Genomic DNA, 19,232 nt, shown 5'->3' with positions numbered 1-19,232 from the left:
TGATTCATTTAAGTATCATAGAGAGCAGACTTTATATACGAAAGACAAAATTTGGCTGTTTGATGACTGAAACCCAGTAGCAGTATGACACTCCCACTGTAATTTCTTTAGAGACACACTTGCAATGTTTTGCAAATATGTCTCTATAATGCCAAGGACTAATACATGCAATCAGCTCTCATTGTGTTCACTTTATGACCGTGAAAGGCCTCATTCGTCTGGCCAGACCAAGAGAAAGACGGAGACAGAAGCACTTTTAGCTCTGGCATAGGAAAATGAACGCCAAATGCATCCCTCTCTCTTTCCTTCCTGCCTTCTCTCTGTCTCTCTCTCCTATTTAAGCTTCTTGAAGTTCTTCCAAATTGGGTTTTAAATGCCAATTAGGAGGTTGAATGTAGTAAAATAAAAGCAAATGCAGGCAGGATGGCCTCACCTTCTGGCTGGTTAGGCTTCAGAGAGAGCCGAGCCGGACCTTTGGCTCCCAGCGAGGCTTTGAGAGAAATATCCTGCCTAATGAACACATTAATTAGAACCATAACTATTTATAAGATGATAATTAGAAACGAAGGGAGGTAAACTGGGCTTTTCCTGCAATTAATGGAGGATTAATTACAGGAGCTAATGAAGTGGATTTTTGAAACGCGTGGAGGTGAAGTACAGAGATGTGCAGCTCGCTTTGTGATCACTGGCATAATTATTTTCTCCAGCGCCAAAGCGTTTGAGGCCCTGGTCCTCGCTGGCTCAGGCCGGCTAATAAGCATCATTGCGTCGTTATATATGCACTTAAAAAGACTTGCCACTGAAATGACTGTCTAATTATTTCTAATTGGCAGGCCCTGTGTGTTGTCATTGAGCTGTTTGGAGCTGCAGCGGAGCCCTGGGTCTAATAATGCTCTGGGCGGAGAAGGAGGGGAAGAGAGAGAGAGAGAGACTGTGATACATAGAGAGAGCGAGAAAGAAAGTAAAGGGGGGGGGGCTCTACCAGTTGCCTGCTGCTCATAGCCAGACCTGCACGCTTCCCCCCCCTGTGCCACTCGCCCAGCAGGACAGCAGCTCCTAGAATGACAGTGGTGGCACTCGGAGGTCACCTTGCCAAGTAGCCGCTTAGCAAAGTTTTATTTTATGTTTGCTTATTTTCCCCCCCTTCTAATTAACAGCTTCTGCTCTTAATTTATGCACAGATAAACACCACCGTCTGTCCACAGTTCTTCTTTTCACTCTAAAACATGCTACACACACACAGAGGGAGGGAGGTATCTTTATGTGCTGTGTGTGTGATTCAGCGGCCAGGTTTTGAGCCAGTCCGTAGAGACCCATGCTCAGAGAGCACGCATGGACAAACCTCAGTCAGGCGTGTTTACCTTGTACTCTACTCATACTCTGGCTCAAACCATATGGACACCATAGTTCTCTTGGACTCCGAAGAAGCGTGTGTGGACTTATATAGTTGGTCTTTACAATATGCTGGCACATGTTCATAGTCCTATTCAGACTGACACTTAGCGTTGACTTTTTAGCACACATTTATCAATGGGTTTATTAAGTAAATATGTGCATGTTTACAATAGATTTACATTTTCATTATTTGAGGCATTGATCTCCATTTAAGCTGTCATAGCCACACGTTAAGACCTTGCATGTTTGAGAGTGTGTGCATTACGAGAGTGTTGAATGATGGCCTAGGATTATGTGTGTGAGCACCTCACTTAACTTGTCCTAAGCAGAGCCATGTGCGTTGTCCTGCCAAAAAACACTCCTTTATTCCTTCTCTCCCTCCCGGACAACTTGAGAGCAAATTGCCAGTTAATGGAACCACTGCCTGCACTTGTCAGTTCACTTTGGACAAGCAAAGGAACCACACAAACGCACCCACTGACGCACACGCATAGACGCACACACACCCAAGCATGTGGTTCCACTCACACGTTTAGCAATTTATTTGTGGAAAAAGAAGAGAAAAATGAGAGAGAATGAAACAAGGATCATGTGCCCCTTGACTGAAACCTTGACAATCTTTTTGAAAGTAATGAAACACTTTCTCAGCATGCGCATGAGTTTTTCTATTTGAAATTTGTCTTCCTTTTTTGTTCTGTCTATCCATTTGGGGTTTTGGCAGAGTCGAGGACATGAGGAGGAAGTGGAGATAGATGGATCGCCCAAGCGATACGTGGCCAACTGTCATATGATTGGCTGAACAAAGAGCAGAACGCTTCTGTGACTGGTTGAACAGAGAACTAGCGATTTTGGCTTGAAATCAAAGCCGGGAAAATGTAATTATTTTAAATGCAGTCAACAGTTTTGTTGGAGTGGAAGTTTGCCAGATTTCTCTGTAAACTTTGTGGGATATTGACACTCAGAAAAAGTGGCATAACAAAGAGTGCTCCCCGTCTCTCGTGTGCTACTGCAGATGTGTAATGAATGCCATTTCTGCCATCACGGTAACGTGACATCATTTGGATCCTGCTGTCAATAGCACATAGCAAATCAAATAAACTATTTCTGCGAAAGATTAAGTGTTTTGATTTCATGAAATACATACATATAAAATACATAAAATCTAAAGATTTAAATTAAATTATAAAAAATAAAAAATAAAAATAGTGTGGCTGCATCAGCAATAACATTCTGTAGAGATAAGAGAAGAAAATTTGTGATGTTGTGAAAGCTGTATGCAGCTTCCAATATATCATCATCCCATAACACATAACGTATCTATGCCGAGTTTTTCCCATAAGAGTGGTGGCCAGAAAAGGTGGCACATGTAGTGGAGGGGAGAGGCTTTTTTCCCCATCAGAGGGTGGAGTGCTTTCTTTTCATTTCTTGATCTATTTTTCTCCGTTTGTCTCCTTTCTCTCGCTCCTTCTTGTTCAGTCTTGACAGCAGTTGTTATAAAAAAAAAAAATATATATATATATATATATATATATATTTTTTTTAGAAACTTCTTCATGAGACAAGCCTCTGTTCTGCCAGAAGACAACTTTATGTTATTTCACTGAAGAGGGGAAACTAATAGTTTTTTACAGGGCTCTGTTCCAGTTGTGTCTTGGGTGTTTAATTAAGTGTAGTTTCCCTTTAGTAGTGGAATGTGTGTCTGCTTTTTGTCGGCCCGTTCCTTGGTGCCTTTTACAGTCCACCCACATGGTTTGTCTCAGCGTTTATGATTTTTCTTATACCGGAGTTGTGAGGTTCCTAAATCACTTAAGCACACGGGGCCGAGCAGTCCACATTTAAACAATAAAAGGCTGTTATGCTAAGGGCCCTCAGATCTCCTACCACTTCATAAATACATGCGTATAAAAGGCAGAAAAATACATCTTCCCTGACCAGAGAGAGAGAGAGAGAGAGGGAGAGCAAGCGTCTGAGAGCACACCTGCTAATTGGAGCCAGCTTGATGTGAAGCACGGCTGTCTCCTCTGTCCTCTCCATAAGTCCCAATCGGTTTTTTTCTTTTCTTTTTCATTCCCCCTCTTTTTTGTTACCCTGGTTGTTCTCGACTCCCCAACTTTATGTCACTTTTTTTTTTTTTTATTGTTAATCTTATCTTTACTTCTCCCTCCATAGCCTCCTGCTGTTGTTCACCCATTGTCTCTCTTGTCTAGTCTGTACTCGCTCCTACGGTCCTTCAGCTTTCCACCCTCTTACAGATGGAGGCTATGACAACCAAAACAACTCTCTCCTAACTCGGCGTAACTAATTATTCGGGGCCGTGATGGATGGAAGGAGGGAAAAAGTGGGTTTCGATTGCGTGAGTGGCTGTGAGCGAGTTGGCAAGTTAGCACCTAGTCTGAGTGTGACCCTCACTTGACCTTGTGTCTGGGCTGAGTGGCTGAGCCAGGGCCCCCCTCGGCTCCAGCTGCTAATGGGTGTCATGTCGAGCTTTGGCTGCATGGAGGTCAAAGGTTGCGGGTGCACACCAGACGGCCAAGTTTAGGATTGCGATGAGGAGGTTGAGTGACACCGGGCATATGCGCCAATGAAGACGCCGGTGTAATCAACACACAGCCATGCACATATACACACATGCACATGCACGCACATGGAAACCACATCTTGCTGCAGAAAGTCATCTTTTCCTTCATCGCTGGCTGGCCGTTGTAGGTTTATATAGATCTGAGGGGTCTGTGAAGGCCTTTGAACTCTGCTAAATGACTTGACCTTGTGGCTTGTGGCTGTAACCGTGTGTGTGTGTGTGCGTGTGTGTGTTTGGATGTGTATGGGGGTTGTAGTGAGTGGGTGGCCTGCATGGGGGCTCATTTCTGCTTCACAGCATAGCAGGGCACTGCAGACGTTTGTGTTGACGACTGCTAAATTAAAAGCAAACTGAAGATTATGACAAATCTAAACATTGCTTTTATGAAGCAGAGGGGGACGGAGAAAAAACATTTCTGTGAATCTTTCAAGCTTGGTCTTTGCTGTGTTAATTGTGCTCACAATCAGCTACTTTGCAGTGATTCCTTGTGTGTTATTTAGTGTGTGTGTGTGTGTGTGTGTGTGTATTTATGTTTCTGTGTGGGTGTGGATGATTATGAGTCTGTGTGTGTGTGCGCGCGCGCATGTGTGCATGTACTGTGAACCGAAGGAACAGATAATATGGCTGCTTGGAAGGAGAAAGCAGCTTGGGAAATGATTTCAACAGCTCTCATAATTAGAGGAATATCATAAATTAAACTTGTGTCTGCCGTTGCGTTTGAAGAGCACTCAAAAGTAATAAATTCTGGATGGTTAACATATTTGCATTCCATTCAGCAGGCAGCGTCAGGCAGGAACAGCTGTTTTCCACGTCTTTTGGCAGCAGGAAATGCACATTGCTCACTCAAGGTGCTTTTAGACACATTGAAATGGCAGAAAAAAGAAAAGTGACTTTTAACTTGAACATGAAGTGCTGCTGTGTGCTCTGTCACTGGAAATAACTCGGCGGGGAACAGCGCATTAATGAAGTTCTTCAAATATGGATCTTCTCACTTTCAATAGGCCTGTTTCTTTTTCAATCTGTCTATTGCTTGAAACACTCGTCTGGCAAGCTTTTTTGGTGTGTGGGTGGGTGTGTGTGTGTGTGTGGGGGTGTGTTACTCAAATCTAAGGTTTTACCATTACTTGATAGGTCTATACTACCAGCGGGGTGTGTTTGTCAAGGCTGTGTCGTATAAAATAAATTGTAGATACCAAATATTTGTAAACAAATTTTAGGCTTTCAAAAATGCCTCCTTATTAGTTACATAAGCATTGTATCTAGAAGAAGGTGATCAGGAAAACTGCTATGAATTTTGGATTGTATTTTTCTGCCAGTTTAGGGTTAGGGTTTAGGATTTTGTGGTCCACATTTTGTACTTTTCCATAGACAATTTCTCTCTCCGTTCTGAAAAGCTGAAACATTATACTGCAATTTTTTAGTCCATATTTTAGGCTTAATGTAGGTATACTACTGTACGCCGCCGACTACACCATCATTTTTCAAAGATTAGATAATTAATGATAGGGATCGTGCACCTATGTTTTAGACAAGTACAGTAGTAGATATCTATTTAGCTTAAAATAGAATATGCACAGATGACAGTCACATTTCAGCTTTTCAGAAAGATTGATGACAAAAGACAAATACACCTAGCCTGGAAGCTATCTATATTGACACATGTAGATTAACATACTGTAGTCAAAATGATGGTAAGATCTAAGAACGTTCAATTAAACACTTCCAATATAAAACCATACTCACATTATTTTGATCAATCATTTATATTCCTTATCATTGATACAATATCTATCCATGAAACTGAGATGGTAATTGTAAACATAACAACACACCTGTATGTCTGCGTCCCATGAGGACTCACTCTTCTCTAGCTTTTAGTGTATTGTTGGTGAGAAAGATCCTGGTCAGAGAAGGGGTCACTGTCGCCAGCGTCCACTGAAATGCAATAGGGTCAAAGTTACATAGCCATTAATCACTGCTCCGCCACGCTGGCCTAATGGACAGGGACGCTGCCCGGGGCATCACTGAGAACACCATCACTGTGTGTTGTTCTCTGCCACGGGACAAATACAATATGGACATGAACTTTGTTTTGTCCAGCCAACAGAGGATGGTGGTTGGGGGAACGAAGAAACAATATGAATATGGGGCAGATAAGGTTAAAGGAACAGTGAGGATAATTGCTCTTTTTGTTTGTTTGTGTGTGTGTGTGTGTTCATGTATTCTTCGCCCCTACACAGTATGAATAATGATTTAAATGGGGTCAGATTACATTGGAGACGTTCACCTCTATCTGACACTAGTGGTATCGCGTAGCTGCCATTAATGTCCAATTTTCAATAAAAACAGAAATAGAATACAGACTGATAAGGTAACACACCATCCAGCTTCACACCCGACCACATAATTACCCCAATGGGCTGTGGTGAGGGATCATATCCTGGCGCGCACCGGGGGGTCAGTGGCGATAAGCTTCAGCCCGGCTCCCAACATGCAGCATAATTACTCTATTGATAATTCACCAGGAAAACTGTCCCAGCCAATTGCAGAGCTACGATTTAATGGATTGGACTGTGAAACGAGGGAATGGAGGGAGGAGGCTGCGAGGGGGCAGCACATGTGTGTGTGAGGGAGTTTCTACGTGTGGGCAACCAGCAAGGGCCTTTTATTAGAAATGAAAATATGTTTAGGCCATAGGGGGACCCATTTTCCCTGGAGATAATAAGGCCAATAAAATGTAAAGCAGGGGAAGGGCTTGGCATGGGGTCCAACTGTGGCTGTTTATCTGTGTGTGTCCTGCGTTAGCCCATTTATCCCCAGCCCAAATTAGCTAATCATTCTCCAAGGGGAAGGACTTGGTCAGGAAATTGACATTTAGCAGCATAGGCTCACTCTATTAACTACAGTAAATTTAATTTGCTGCACACCCCAGAAGTGGGCTGAGAGAGAGAGAGAGAGAAAAAAAAAAAAAAAAAAAAAAAAAAAAAAAAAAAAAAAAAAAAAAAAAAAAAAAAAAAAAAAAAAAAAAAAAAAAAAAAAATTGCATCTGCTGCTGCTTCTGGCCACAATTTGCTTGGCTGTAAATATAAGACTTTGGTTTGGAACACTGCAACTCTGTTGTATTTCCCCTCATGTACTGTTGATTACAAACATACGCAGGCATTGTCAACACATAGATTTGCTCATTCCAAGGTCTGTTTGGGCCAATGATGGATTATCTCGCCTGGAGACTACAACCCCAAAAAATGCCAATGTTTTTCTTTTGCTTTTTTCAGTTAGCTGTGATTCTCTGAAAAGCCTAATCGTAGCTCCAGCAAACACCGCGTTACACATGCTAAATCAAATGTCCTGTGACTGATGACTGCTTTCACCTCTGCCTCTGAATCAAAGGTTTTATAATAATTATTTGTGATCAGAACTCCAGGGTGTCTGCTTTAGTATCTGTTCTGCAGAATGCAATGAGACTTGATTTAATGTGGGCAAAGTTATACATGCAGGAAAAAAAGAGTAGTGCTGCACCTGCTCAAATACTGCAGTATTATTGTGACTAGAGCTGAAGTGATTAGTTGATTAATCAATTAGTCTGACTCTGCAGCTTTTTTGATAATTAATTAATTAATCTATGAAGTCATTTTCTTTTAAAGCAAAAATGTACAGGTTTTGATTAGAGCTGCAACGATTAGGTGGTTAATCGATAAGTACTCCGACAGAAAATGAATCTGCAAATATTTTGGTAATCGTTTAACCTTTCATTATTTTCTGACATTTTAAGGATAACGAAAAATAATTATTAGTTGCAGCTCAATGTTTGACTTTCTTAAATGTAAAAATGTGACAGTTGAATATATTTTGGGTTTGGACAAAAGGAGAATTTTGAAGACGACAGACTTTACATTTTTCCTCTTTTCTGCACTTTTGTTGAATGATTAATTGTGAAAATCTGCAGATTAATCAGTAATGACAATCATCGCAAGTTATAGCATTGATTGTAAACGTGAAACTAAACTTTCTAAAAGTTTCTTGTTTACTGTAATCATAGTATGTGCTAAATATATGGTGATGTTTTAATGATATTGGTCATTGTTTGACCTTTGCTTATAAAATAGGTGTATTTACTGCAGATTGCACTTCTGCGGTTTTTAAAAAATAGAACTTATTTATATAACTATATATTTTTTTTTTCAAAGAGAGTACCTTTTTTTTTTTGAGACCTTGAACTACTGCAGCTACTCTCCAGTGATCAGGATCGGCCCGGCCTAATTGATTGCAACAGTTGTCAGAGTGTTGTCTGTTAGGATGGTGACAGGCGTCTGAAGAAAATGATTAGTTTTCTGTCGGGAGAGAGACAGCTCTGGATGTCCCAAACTGCAAACTAATAAAGGGGGGGAAGCAATAAAGCTCGTGGACAGCAGGTTTGACTGTTTTTATAGACAAATCAATAAAATGATAGATGATGGAAAATAACGGCATCTCAGCTGCCGATTTCTACTGGGGTTTCAAATCATGGTCCTGCACACACACACACACACACACACACACACACACACACACACACACACACACACACACACACACACGCGCAAGCAAGCAGAATATGTAGGACTTTGTCTGCGTTAATTTAGGGATTGACACATAAATAAGCGGTGATGTTGTGGTCATTTTGTGTCCCAGTGTGTATGGCACCATTTTGAGGCATGAGTTACACTTTCAGTTCTCTTTTTGTTGATGTTTAAATTGTGTGTGTGTGTGTGTGTGTGTGTGTGTGTGTTAATGTTTGTGTGTCATAACTAACAAAGTAAATCTCCTGCTGTTAATCTTTTTGAGACCAGAGGGCCAGTGTCAGGATCAATAGCGAGGACAGGCCTTCCTCTGAGCCCGCCTCTAATTGGCTCAATTTCTTGTGTGTGTGTGTGTGTGTGTGTGTGTGTGTGTGTGTGTGTGTGTGTGTGTGTGTGTGTGTGTGTGTGTGTGTGTGTGTGTGTGTGTGTGTGTGTGTGTGTGTGTGTGTGTGTGTGTGTGTGTGTGTCATGGTGTATGTGATTGTCCATCCACTGAAGGATGAATTTGTCCAAAATGTTATCCTAGTGAGTTTTATTTTAAGTTCTGTTAACCAACATGTTTCTACGTGTTAAAGTAAAGTCACCACCTCCAGAAAGTTGGTCTATAACCTTTTTGAAGTCTTATAACATTGTCTGTTGAACAAATATCCAAACATGTTGAAAGCAAAAAACACTTCTTTTCAGGAGATTTAAGCAGCAATAAAAAGGTATATGCTTACATAAAGAAAGGAATACATGTTGCTTGTTTTACTAGACATTTACTTTTACTTGAGTTGGACGCACTAGCATTAGCTGTTTGTTGCGTATTGTGACTATTTTACAGTACAGTCTTAAATCTTACAGGGAGAAATCCAACATTGAAGACCCATACATTTAGTAAACAAGCAATGAACTTAATCACCTGTACTGCAATGCATCCACAAGTTGTGTTTCCCTCAGTGGGATCTAGGTTTGCAAAATTCCGGGAATTTTCAAAGTTGGAAACTTTCCATGGGAATATATGGGAATTAATGGGAATAAACAGGATATTTTTAATATTACTTGTTATAATACTGTTAGTCTATACCAGGGAACGTAAATGTAGTTGGAAAAAACAATAGATAGCGCTGATGGTTAGCTTAGCACGCATATAACCATAACCATGACCATAGTAAATCAAAGGCAGCATGCTAGCTACCTTCATATGTTAAGCTAAAGGTCAATGGTTTGGGCTACTACTTAAGCTTGTTTTACAGCTCTGCGGGGGCTCCACGCAGAGCTTTCGCCGTAGCCACGTAAGTGGCCTGATGTTTATTCTTGTGCGCTGGTGTGTGTGTGTGTGTGTGTGTGTGGGGAGTGGGTGGTAGAGGGAGAAGTGAGAGAGTGACGGCGATTAGCTCCGAAGTGAGTACCGACTCCAGAGTCATAGTGAGAGAAACAAAAGTGTCTCCCCTGTTCTTTCTGACCACGGTGGGAAATCTGGAGCAGGAAAGGTTAACCCCCTCCTTGATTTCATGTTGTTTTTGGAGAAGGAGAACCAGCAAATGAGTCGGGGGGAAATGCAACGCTACCAAGCCACGGCCGAGTGACATGCGTCGCCGCGATGTGTAGTTAAATTTCTCGAGAGGTGCACGTCAGGCTACGGCGTAAGGTCCGGCGTAGACGCACAGGGGTCTGAGTCTACGCCGTCGATTCTACGCACAACTATATAAAGGCCTTTAGCCTACTGCAGGGCTATTGAGGCCACACCCACTGCACAGATCATTTCTAGAATCCAACATTCTACAGCACATTGACGCTGATTGAAGGCAGTACTGCATTTGAGCCCAAGGACTACATCCAGGACTATACCTGTCTGCTTATTACAAAACCAAATGTTTATGTATTATGTTTGTATAAGATGGAGTTTGTATGAATTACCCAACATTTCCAGTTAATTCTTGTAAATTCCCATTAACTCCCATCATTTCCATTAATTCCCATGAAAGTTTCCAAATTGGAATGTTTCCAAAATTCCCCAGCTTAACTTTCCATGGAAAATTTCCGCCCCTTTTCAACCCTAGTGGGATCACACTTTATTGCTTCGCTACTCCTATTTCTGTTTCTTATCACTGTTGCCATACACATGTATAACTGACAGCAAAGTGAAACTTGTCAGCTAAATTTACAGGGAACAATTAAAAGGCATTCTGTGAAATACAGGCAATAATTAACTGAAGTAGAAGTAGACAAGGAAAAAAGTGGATATAACTTAATAATAAAGACTTAGGACAGGTTTGGGACATTTAACACTGCAATAGTATTTGAAGACTCATTTGTGGGGAAAAAACTACCAGCATCTCACTTCTTTTTCATTGAGGAAAAAAGGAGAAAAAAAAAAACCATTAGTTTGTTTTATTGTCAATGGTTAAACGGCTTCAAACCATGTCTTGTCTTTTATCTCTTCCAGGTCTCATTCTCGCCACCGGCGGTCTCGCAGTAAGAGCGGCAGCCGCAGCCGACGAGGGACCCAAAGCCACAAAAGGAGCAGCAGCCGCAGTCGCAGGAGGAGCCGCAGCCACAGCCGAGAGCGGAACCGAAGCCGCCGCAAAGGCCGCGACCGGGAGAAGGAGAAGGAGAGGGACAGGGACAGGGACAGAGACAGAGGAAGAGACAGAGACAGAGACAAAGTCAGAGAGAAGGACAAGAGTAAAGACAAGGCAGCCAAAAAAGGGTAAGTGACAAATGACTTTGATACATATACAAGTAGACACAAACACACCAAACAAGTGTCGGGTTGGCCCAGCTCAATCTAAACTGTAGGCTCCACGTGAGGACAGAATATTTTGGTCAGTATAATATAGACTTAAATATGGAGCTTAGTCTCAGCTTCTCCATTTGTCCATCCATCACTTGATCCTTCCATCCATCAATCAATCCATCAATCCATCGTTCCTTTTCTTCCTCCATTTCCCCTCGCAATCAAGCCACAGGCTACACTGGCCTTGTAATGGGATATAATTCCCTCTTGTAAGAGAAGATGTCATGGGGATATAAGAATAGATGGTAGGTAGGAGTGCTGCATAGATTCAGTTTTTAGATAATGTTGTGGTCACCAGATGATGTCTGATGTCTTTAACTCCACTTTTCACCCAGCTGCAATAAGTCTAGAAACATAACAACATCATATGCATCTTTGATGTCTTTGGTCATAAAAAAAACAATAAATGAGAGCACCTTATTGAGGTGAGAAGTGTTGGCAAATAACATCTTCACTTGCAACTGTATGTCCTCTAAAGGCTGTTATACACACTAGAATACAGGTTCAGAGTAGTGGATCTTTAAACAGTGGTATACTCCACTACAGGTCTAACGACCTTAGAGGCCTCTCTTTCCCTCTACCAGAATAGCACCCTCAATCCCTCCCCAGCGCGGTGTGCTCTAATGTAATTTAAGGCCACTGTAATATGACTGGTACCCAGTTGTTGTCTGTCATAGTGAGTGGCACAGATGTGTGTCAGACTATGGATCCCATGAGCGGTGCAGACCAACTGCTGTTGCAATACGTCAATTTGAGAGATTTCAGCTCCCCAGATATCAAAACACACGGTGCAGTCTATGTTTTGCCTTTGTCAGTTAACCGATAACTTAAGTTAAGTACATAGATTGAAAAGTGTATTTTATAATACACACCCAAAGGTCGATCCAGGTATTGATTAAGCTGCTGATTAGTTTTTAAAACAAAGGAATAATTTGAATACTTTGCAGCTAAACTTATTGCAATATTTATTTCTAGGCTCTTCATTGGATTTTCTAACAGAAGTATGCAGTAGTAGCCAAATTACAATTTAGGATGTATTCTTGATACAACAGTGCAATCAGATGATGAAACGTATCCCTGTAGCAACGGTCGTAACTAGGGCTGTCAAAGATTTACATGTTTTTTTATCTTGATTAATCGCTGAATTTCTATAGTTAATCGCAATTAATCGCATGTTTTATCACATGATTAAAATTCTATTATTTTGCATTTCAGAACAGTTTTTTAAGTACATATTAACAATGGAAAGCAATTCTTACCAGTGTATCTTGATTGGGAATCAAATTAATGCAAAGAAAGTGACTTTATGAACTTGATTTTAAGATTTGTATTTATTATTTATTTATTTATTTATTTACTGTAAACAAAAGAAAAATGTGTGAATCTAGTTACGCATTTGAATCTAGAGTCAATATTAGGGTTGGGTATTGTTTGGTTTGGATACCGGTGCTAAAGCGGTACTTTTAAAACGGTCCCGGTGCCTTAACGGTGCCTGAACCGATACTTTTTAAGAAAGTAAAAAAAAAAAGAAGGGTACTAAACAACAGTTGGCAACATTAAAGAACGGCTTGTTTATTGCTAAGGCCATATGGTCAAAATTAAATGATTTAATAATAATGTAATAACTATAACAATAACTTCTTCAGTAGTAAATAGCTGTTGAACGACAAAAACAACCACCAGATGGGAAATGGGCATTTAACAAGAACTTTGAATGCACCACGAGGCTGTAGGTTACCAGTTTAATTGAACGCACCGTCTGTTTTTTTTCGACAACGGCAGCTCGGAATCCTCTACAGTGAAATACAGACACCCTTTACACGGTTTAGCGTTAGCTGTCAGCATTGTAACCGTGTTTAATCCAGCTACTAGCTAGCGGTAGGCTAAAGTTAGCTGCTGTTGAGTGTAGTGTTAACTAGCATCACGTGCAGCGATGTTTCTGTTGCCTGTAACGTCTGTTTCAGAGCATCAGAGAGAAGCGCAGGCATATCAGTGGCAGTGGAATGAGGCACCGAAATCCGCGTTGCTATTCCTGCAGCAGCAGGATGTGTTACGAGGTCTGGCAAAGTGCGGCAAAGGGTCAAAATAGTAGTAGTAGTAGTAGTAGTAGTAGTAGTAGATAACTTTATTGTCCCCGTGGGCAGTTGGGTTTGCGGGCACAATCGCAAAGGGCACTTTATGACAAGACATCAGACATATGATACAAACAAATACTCCTTGCATCAGACACCGACAGACAAGACAAGACATGACAAATATACATCACACACTACAATACACTATACACCCTTGTGTATGATCAGGCCAGCTGGACGACTAGCTTATTCTGACTGATTTAAAGCTTTTATGGCTTGTGGTACGAAGAGAATTTGGATCTGTTCTTAGTCAGAAGGGGTAGGCAGAAGTTATATATAGTATATATAAATTAGTTATATTAATTATATATTAAAAGTTATATAAATAGTAGCCTGTTAGGCACGACACGAAGCCGAGTAGTGAAAATAAATTAATAAATGGCGGCATGCGATTAAAAAAAAATGTACGCGTTATGCTCGGCCTTTAATAGCATCGCGATTAGCGCGTTAATGCTGACAGCCCTAGTCGTAACACAAAAATGTAGTACATCTCAACATTTTGTTTAAAATTTGCCTTTGCACCACTGTGAAACTGTCACAGCACTTTTTCTGGAAACTGTGTGTGTGTGCTATATCTCATTAAGTGAAGTAAATGCTAATTATTGAGAAAATGCATCTCTGACAGTGACTCTACTGAGATTTTTTTTTTTAACACAACTCATTTAATGTATTTAACAAGTACTATGCACAGATATAACTGAGGAAAACATGCACATGATTAGAAACAAGGGTTAAGCGTTGACATATTATTCAAGCGATGGTTTCTTGTTTATTTAGAATTACACAATTTTTAAATCGTCCTTCAAATAATGAGTGTTGATAATAAAAAGCCTTATCCTTTTAAATACAATTTCAATATATTTAGCACTATTTTTTTTTTATCCTAATTGAGGCTTTATTGGTCATCAATGAAGACCGTGGGGCTCAAGATTTCTCTGTGAACAGAACAACAACAGACATTTGCTTTTAATTTAGTTGAAGCTATTACATATTGCCTTTCTTAGATCTGTATCAGGAAAACAAATAAAGCTAACAGTGAAATGTAAGGCCAGCAGACTATATCTATTTTCTTATTAAGGCTTCAATATCCTTCAGCATCGATAGGAATCTCTTCCTTTATCTCTGACCCCGCTTTAGCTAGTCTGTGTGCACGCGTGTGTGTGCGCTCATATACGTTGTGTGTGTGTGTGTGTGTGTGTGTGTGTGTGTGTGTGTGTGTGTGTGTGTGCGTGCTTGCATTTCCACCTGTTGTAGCGTTAATATATTTCAAACTGTCTATCCTCCTATCTGGCCTTCCAATTTACTGAAACCTGTGGAGGTTTGACGTTGGAATAATTCTGACTAAACCATATGGTGCTGACCTGCCAACATACCAGGTGATATATACTGTATATATATTTATACGATCCTAGTTAACCCACGATAATTCGCAAATTAATCTCAATTTCTTTTTGATCTGTTCTAAATGTACTTTTAAGTTTTTAATGCTCAAGATCGTATTTGAGACTTGTCTACTCCATTGGTATGTCAGTTCACATCGACAGTACAAGCAAATAGCTTTAGTCTTGTGAAGAGAACCATCTGGAAGGGCTTTGAAACTCAACTTACCATTCAAAAGACCCTTTTATTTATCCATTTCTGCTCAAGGAGCTGCGTTCGTGGATGTATTATAAGACCTGTAAGACCCGCTCCTGTTCCACCGTCTTGTCTCTGCTGCATGCAGTTTGTGGTTAATTTTAAATTGGTGGATATTTTGTGACATGATGAAAGATAATTTTTCCACTTTATTTTGACTTTAAATTGTCAGCATCATCACACTTACAGTAAAATGAATGAGTAACATTTAAATGATGTTGGTCTATCTGTGGACCTTGATATGATGTTACTATGAGCGTCCAAAAGCTGCCTGACATGGATGTTCCTGTTATTCCCCAGATGCTCCCACAGACGTCTTTAGCAGAAGAAAGGCAAAGGCAGGTGTTTCAGGAATATGTAAAACGAGGCTTTCTGCACTGTATCCTGTCTATGACAAGTCACATTTTCTTTTTTCGGTCTTTCCCATTATCATTCTTCTACTCTTAATGGTGATGGGGGTAGGGTCTTTATGTAAGCCCCTGATCCTCTCTCTCACACACACACACACACACACACACACACACACACACACACACACACACACACACACACACACACACACACACACACACACACACACACACAGTAACACTACAACCTCATTTACATCCAGGTTGCCTTGCTGGGTGTAAGGAGAGGAGTAAAGCAGTGCGATGTTGACGGCGGGGTGGAGAAGAGGCTCAGGAGCTTTATAGTGTCTGTCAGGATGAAAGAGGGGCCCCTCAGAGCAGCACCCTGACACTGACTCTGTGTGTGCACGCTCGTGTGCGGTGTTGTCGTCATTAAACATTTAACACTCCTCTAGTATGACAGCAGGCAACTTGGTGCACCAGCAGCATGTTTTCATGCAAAATTTATTGAAAAAGACTAGCTGTTGTTAAGAGATCTTGTTGCCTTTCACCGGTGGCAAAGGGTAAGTGGGTGATTGTAGGGGTGTGTGTGTGTGTGTGTGTGTGTGTGTGTGTAGACTACACAGACAGAGTTAACATAAAAGGGTTATTTTAAGAATTTAGCCCTGTTTGTTTGTGTTTTTCTTTCTTTTTTTCCTTGATCGAATTCTCAGCAAGGCGGCTTACTTGTGTATTGTGTATGTTGTACATTCAGAATAGAGTTAAATATATTCAAGTGGCTCCCAACCTTTTTTTTTTTTTTTTTTTTTTTTTAAAGATATTTTGGGGGCTTTTCCCTTTATTGTGTAGTGACAGGGGATAGACGTGAAAGTGGGAGAAAGATGGGGGATGACACGCAGCAAAGGGCCGCAGGTCTGATTCGAACCCGCACCGCTGCAGGACTCAGCCAACATGGGGCGCACGCTCCTACTGAGTGAGCTAGAGGCCATCCCGCTCCCAACCTTTTTACGTCTGACATACCCCCACAGAGCACAAGTACGCCTTCATCAACACCACCCGTCATGTTTCAAATAAGTTCATTTTAATTGATGTGCTGGATGAAACTGCATTTCATTTAACACAATTATTTATGCAAATGTAGTTACAAATATTTTTTGGTTGGTTACGTTTGCAACTTTAACCATTTCTTCATTAGTTTTAGGGATGTATTTTTATTTCTCTGCTAGCTTGCTAATTAGTTTTCATGCCATCTTAATTGCAGTTTTGGTGTTAATGTGTTACAACTGACACAGGTTGGTGGGAAATTGAGGAGTGCTGCAGTTAATTGGTTATAGTGACAATACATTTAGCCTACTTAAGTTCAGCCTCACACACAATTTATAATCCAATTTATTTATAATCTTATTTTTGTTTTCCCCCGAAACACAAAAATGTAGCTTCTATCAAATTAAATTATGATTTAAATTTGTTTCTAATTAGATGAACTACTCAACAATCTTCCCATGTGCCCATTGGGATTCACTAAAATATACTAGGGACAAATACAAAGATATGCAAAATAGCTTTGATTCTCTGCATGGAAGTGGACCCGATACTTTCTCTTAACTCTGTTTGGCCTGAGTCAGGTTCGGTTTCATTTCATGTTTTTTTTCTTCCCTAAATCAGAGCAGGATAAAAAAAAAAAGTGTGTTGTGTTGACAAGTGCACATCTGCCCCCAGGCAGATAATTGACAAAAGTATAATTTGAATGTAACCGCATTCTTCACCTGATGTTCAGACCCAATTCCCACCTGTAATTAATGAGCAGAAATGCAGAATGTACAGTTACACAACGGTTCCTACACAGAAAGTTTTAATTTCAAGTCACTGTTCTTAAAAGGTTTTGGCATAATCAAGATGCAGAGGTTCAGGCTTTGATCAGGCTTGAGGGAATGTAGTTAGGGTATGGATGAAGCAAAGTCCAGGCCTAGTGTTTTTGCTGATTATGTTAATGCTCACTCTTTTCCCTTTCCATGTCCATCACCCTCCTCAAACGCGACTCGTTCGTCAAAAGAATTTGTCTGCTTTCAAGAGAAATCTTCACCCTTTCCTATGGCAGTGTCGATCTCTTTGCTTTCCTCTGTAACCGATCACCAAGGTAGTGGAAGAACGTGGGCTGGCTGCCTTACTCCACATCCTCAATCTGAGAGGTCTGTCCAATTAGGCTGAACTCCTTGTCTGTGCTGGGTCACGGGAGTACTTTTGGTCCATCTGACTCAATTTCATGTCATATGAGTGTGAAATGGGCAGAGGGTGGGCAGCGGAGGCACAGAGGGCAGTGTGGAGACCTCTCATGGCATCAGAGAGCTGTCTTTTCCTTCTGCATGTAAAACTAGAGTTGGTATAATGAGCTTAGGGTTAAGGAAATGAAATGTCTGCCTCCCTTTCATTGGAGCCTGGTTTGATGTCTTTGTCTGTGAAAGAATTATTTAGGAGTTTTTCTCTGCTAGCAAGGGGGAGCACTTCAACAGCGTCCATTGTTCACACCTTTAAAATAACTTATTTTATGAGGGTGGAGTTTCCTTTTAAAGTCTTTAAAATAAAGCACTTTTGTCCATATAGCCGTGCCCACCAACCCGCCCATTCCCATCTCTCTCTGTGAATGTGATTGTTTAGTAATTCCTCACATTACTGTGTTTTCCCCTGACAAGCTAAACAGAACCCAGCATCACCACAGGGGTCCCGGCAGGACCCGCAGGCCTCAGTTTGGCTAGCTTTGCTTCATCGCTCAGCCTTAACCTCTGGAAGCCTAGAGGCTGTGAGGCAGAGAGAAAATAAAACAAGACCCTCGACACAAGCATACACACATTCACGCTCACTGCTGTTGATTTTCTCTCCCTCCTTGCTTCACTCTGAGGAAATGATTGTCTGCTTCTTTGCCTCGGTTGAACATCTATCAGCTCATTAGTGTTGGTAATACACAGAGAAAGTAAGTGTGTTTGTGTTTGCGCTTATGTAGCCCCTGCCTGCGGCATCCTCTCAGCCTGTTGGGAGTGTGTGTATGGGTGGTGTGGATGGGACCGCTGCCGTGTGTGTGTGTGTGTGTGTGTGTGTGTGTGTGTGTGTGTGTGTGTGTGTGTGTGTGTGTGTGTGTGTGTGTGTGTGTGTGTGTGTGTGTGTGTGTGTGTGTGTGTGTGTGTGTGTGTGTGTGTGTGTGTTTGTCTGCATTCTTGCAGGACTCTAGGCTGTGTCTGGCTCTGGGAGCGGGTCTGGGGAGGTAAGAGAGACTTCAAACACCGTCCTCGGAAGGTTAGGATACACTTACATTGACTTAAATCAATGAGCTGTAAGTGTGTGTATTATTTGTGTGTGTGCGTCAAGGGGGGTAGCCTAGTGGCTAGGAGCAAAAGGAGATATGGGTGAAGCTGAAGAGGTGTGTGTTTGTGTGTGTGTTTGTTTGTGTGTGTGTTTGTTTGTGTGTGTGGTGGGTGGGGGTTGGGTAGTTGGATGAGGTTGGGTGAAATAGAAGTGATGCCTACATGCAAAAGGTGGACACATACACAAACACACACAGAGGTCCCAATAGACAACACACATGTGCACACAGAGCATTGCAGCTGTAGTGTTTCTTGGCCCATGGCTGCATGTAGTCATTAGCTGCTTTTTTCCACACAGATAATGAGCATATATTGGATAGAAAACAGCCTTGCTGCATAAACTCGATCTTCACTGGACATTTATTCTATCTCTCACGCACGCACACTGACCTGGCTCCATTACCCAGCTCCAAACCTGAGTTTAAGGCAGGAAAGGTTGAACAAT

General features: G+C 41.2%; 1 protein-coding gene across 5 annotated transcripts in view; it reads left to right on the top strand.

Moving 5' to 3' along the window:
- Positions 1-19,232, top strand: part of rsrc1 (arginine/serine-rich coiled-coil 1) — a 133,625-nt gene that overhangs the window by 15,220 nt on the left and 99,173 nt on the right. For all 5 annotated transcript variants that reach the window (XM_039784610.1, XM_039784601.1, XM_039784619.1 and 2 more), the window contains exon 4: positions 10,961-11,224. In XM_039784610.1, coding sequence (XP_039640544.1) covers positions 10,961-11,224 — 264 coding nt within the window. The remainder of the gene's footprint in view (positions 1-10,960; positions 11,225-19,232) is intronic.

This window comes from Perca fluviatilis, chromosome 2 (assembly GCF_010015445.1).
Source record: "Perca fluviatilis chromosome 2, GENO_Pfluv_1.0, whole genome shotgun sequence".
In the NCBI taxonomy this organism is placed as follows: domain Eukaryota; kingdom Metazoa; phylum Chordata; class Actinopteri; order Perciformes; family Percidae; genus Perca; species Perca fluviatilis.
The sequence above is the reverse complement of the archived record's forward strand: the minus strand, read 5'-3'. Positions and strand labels throughout refer to the sequence as shown.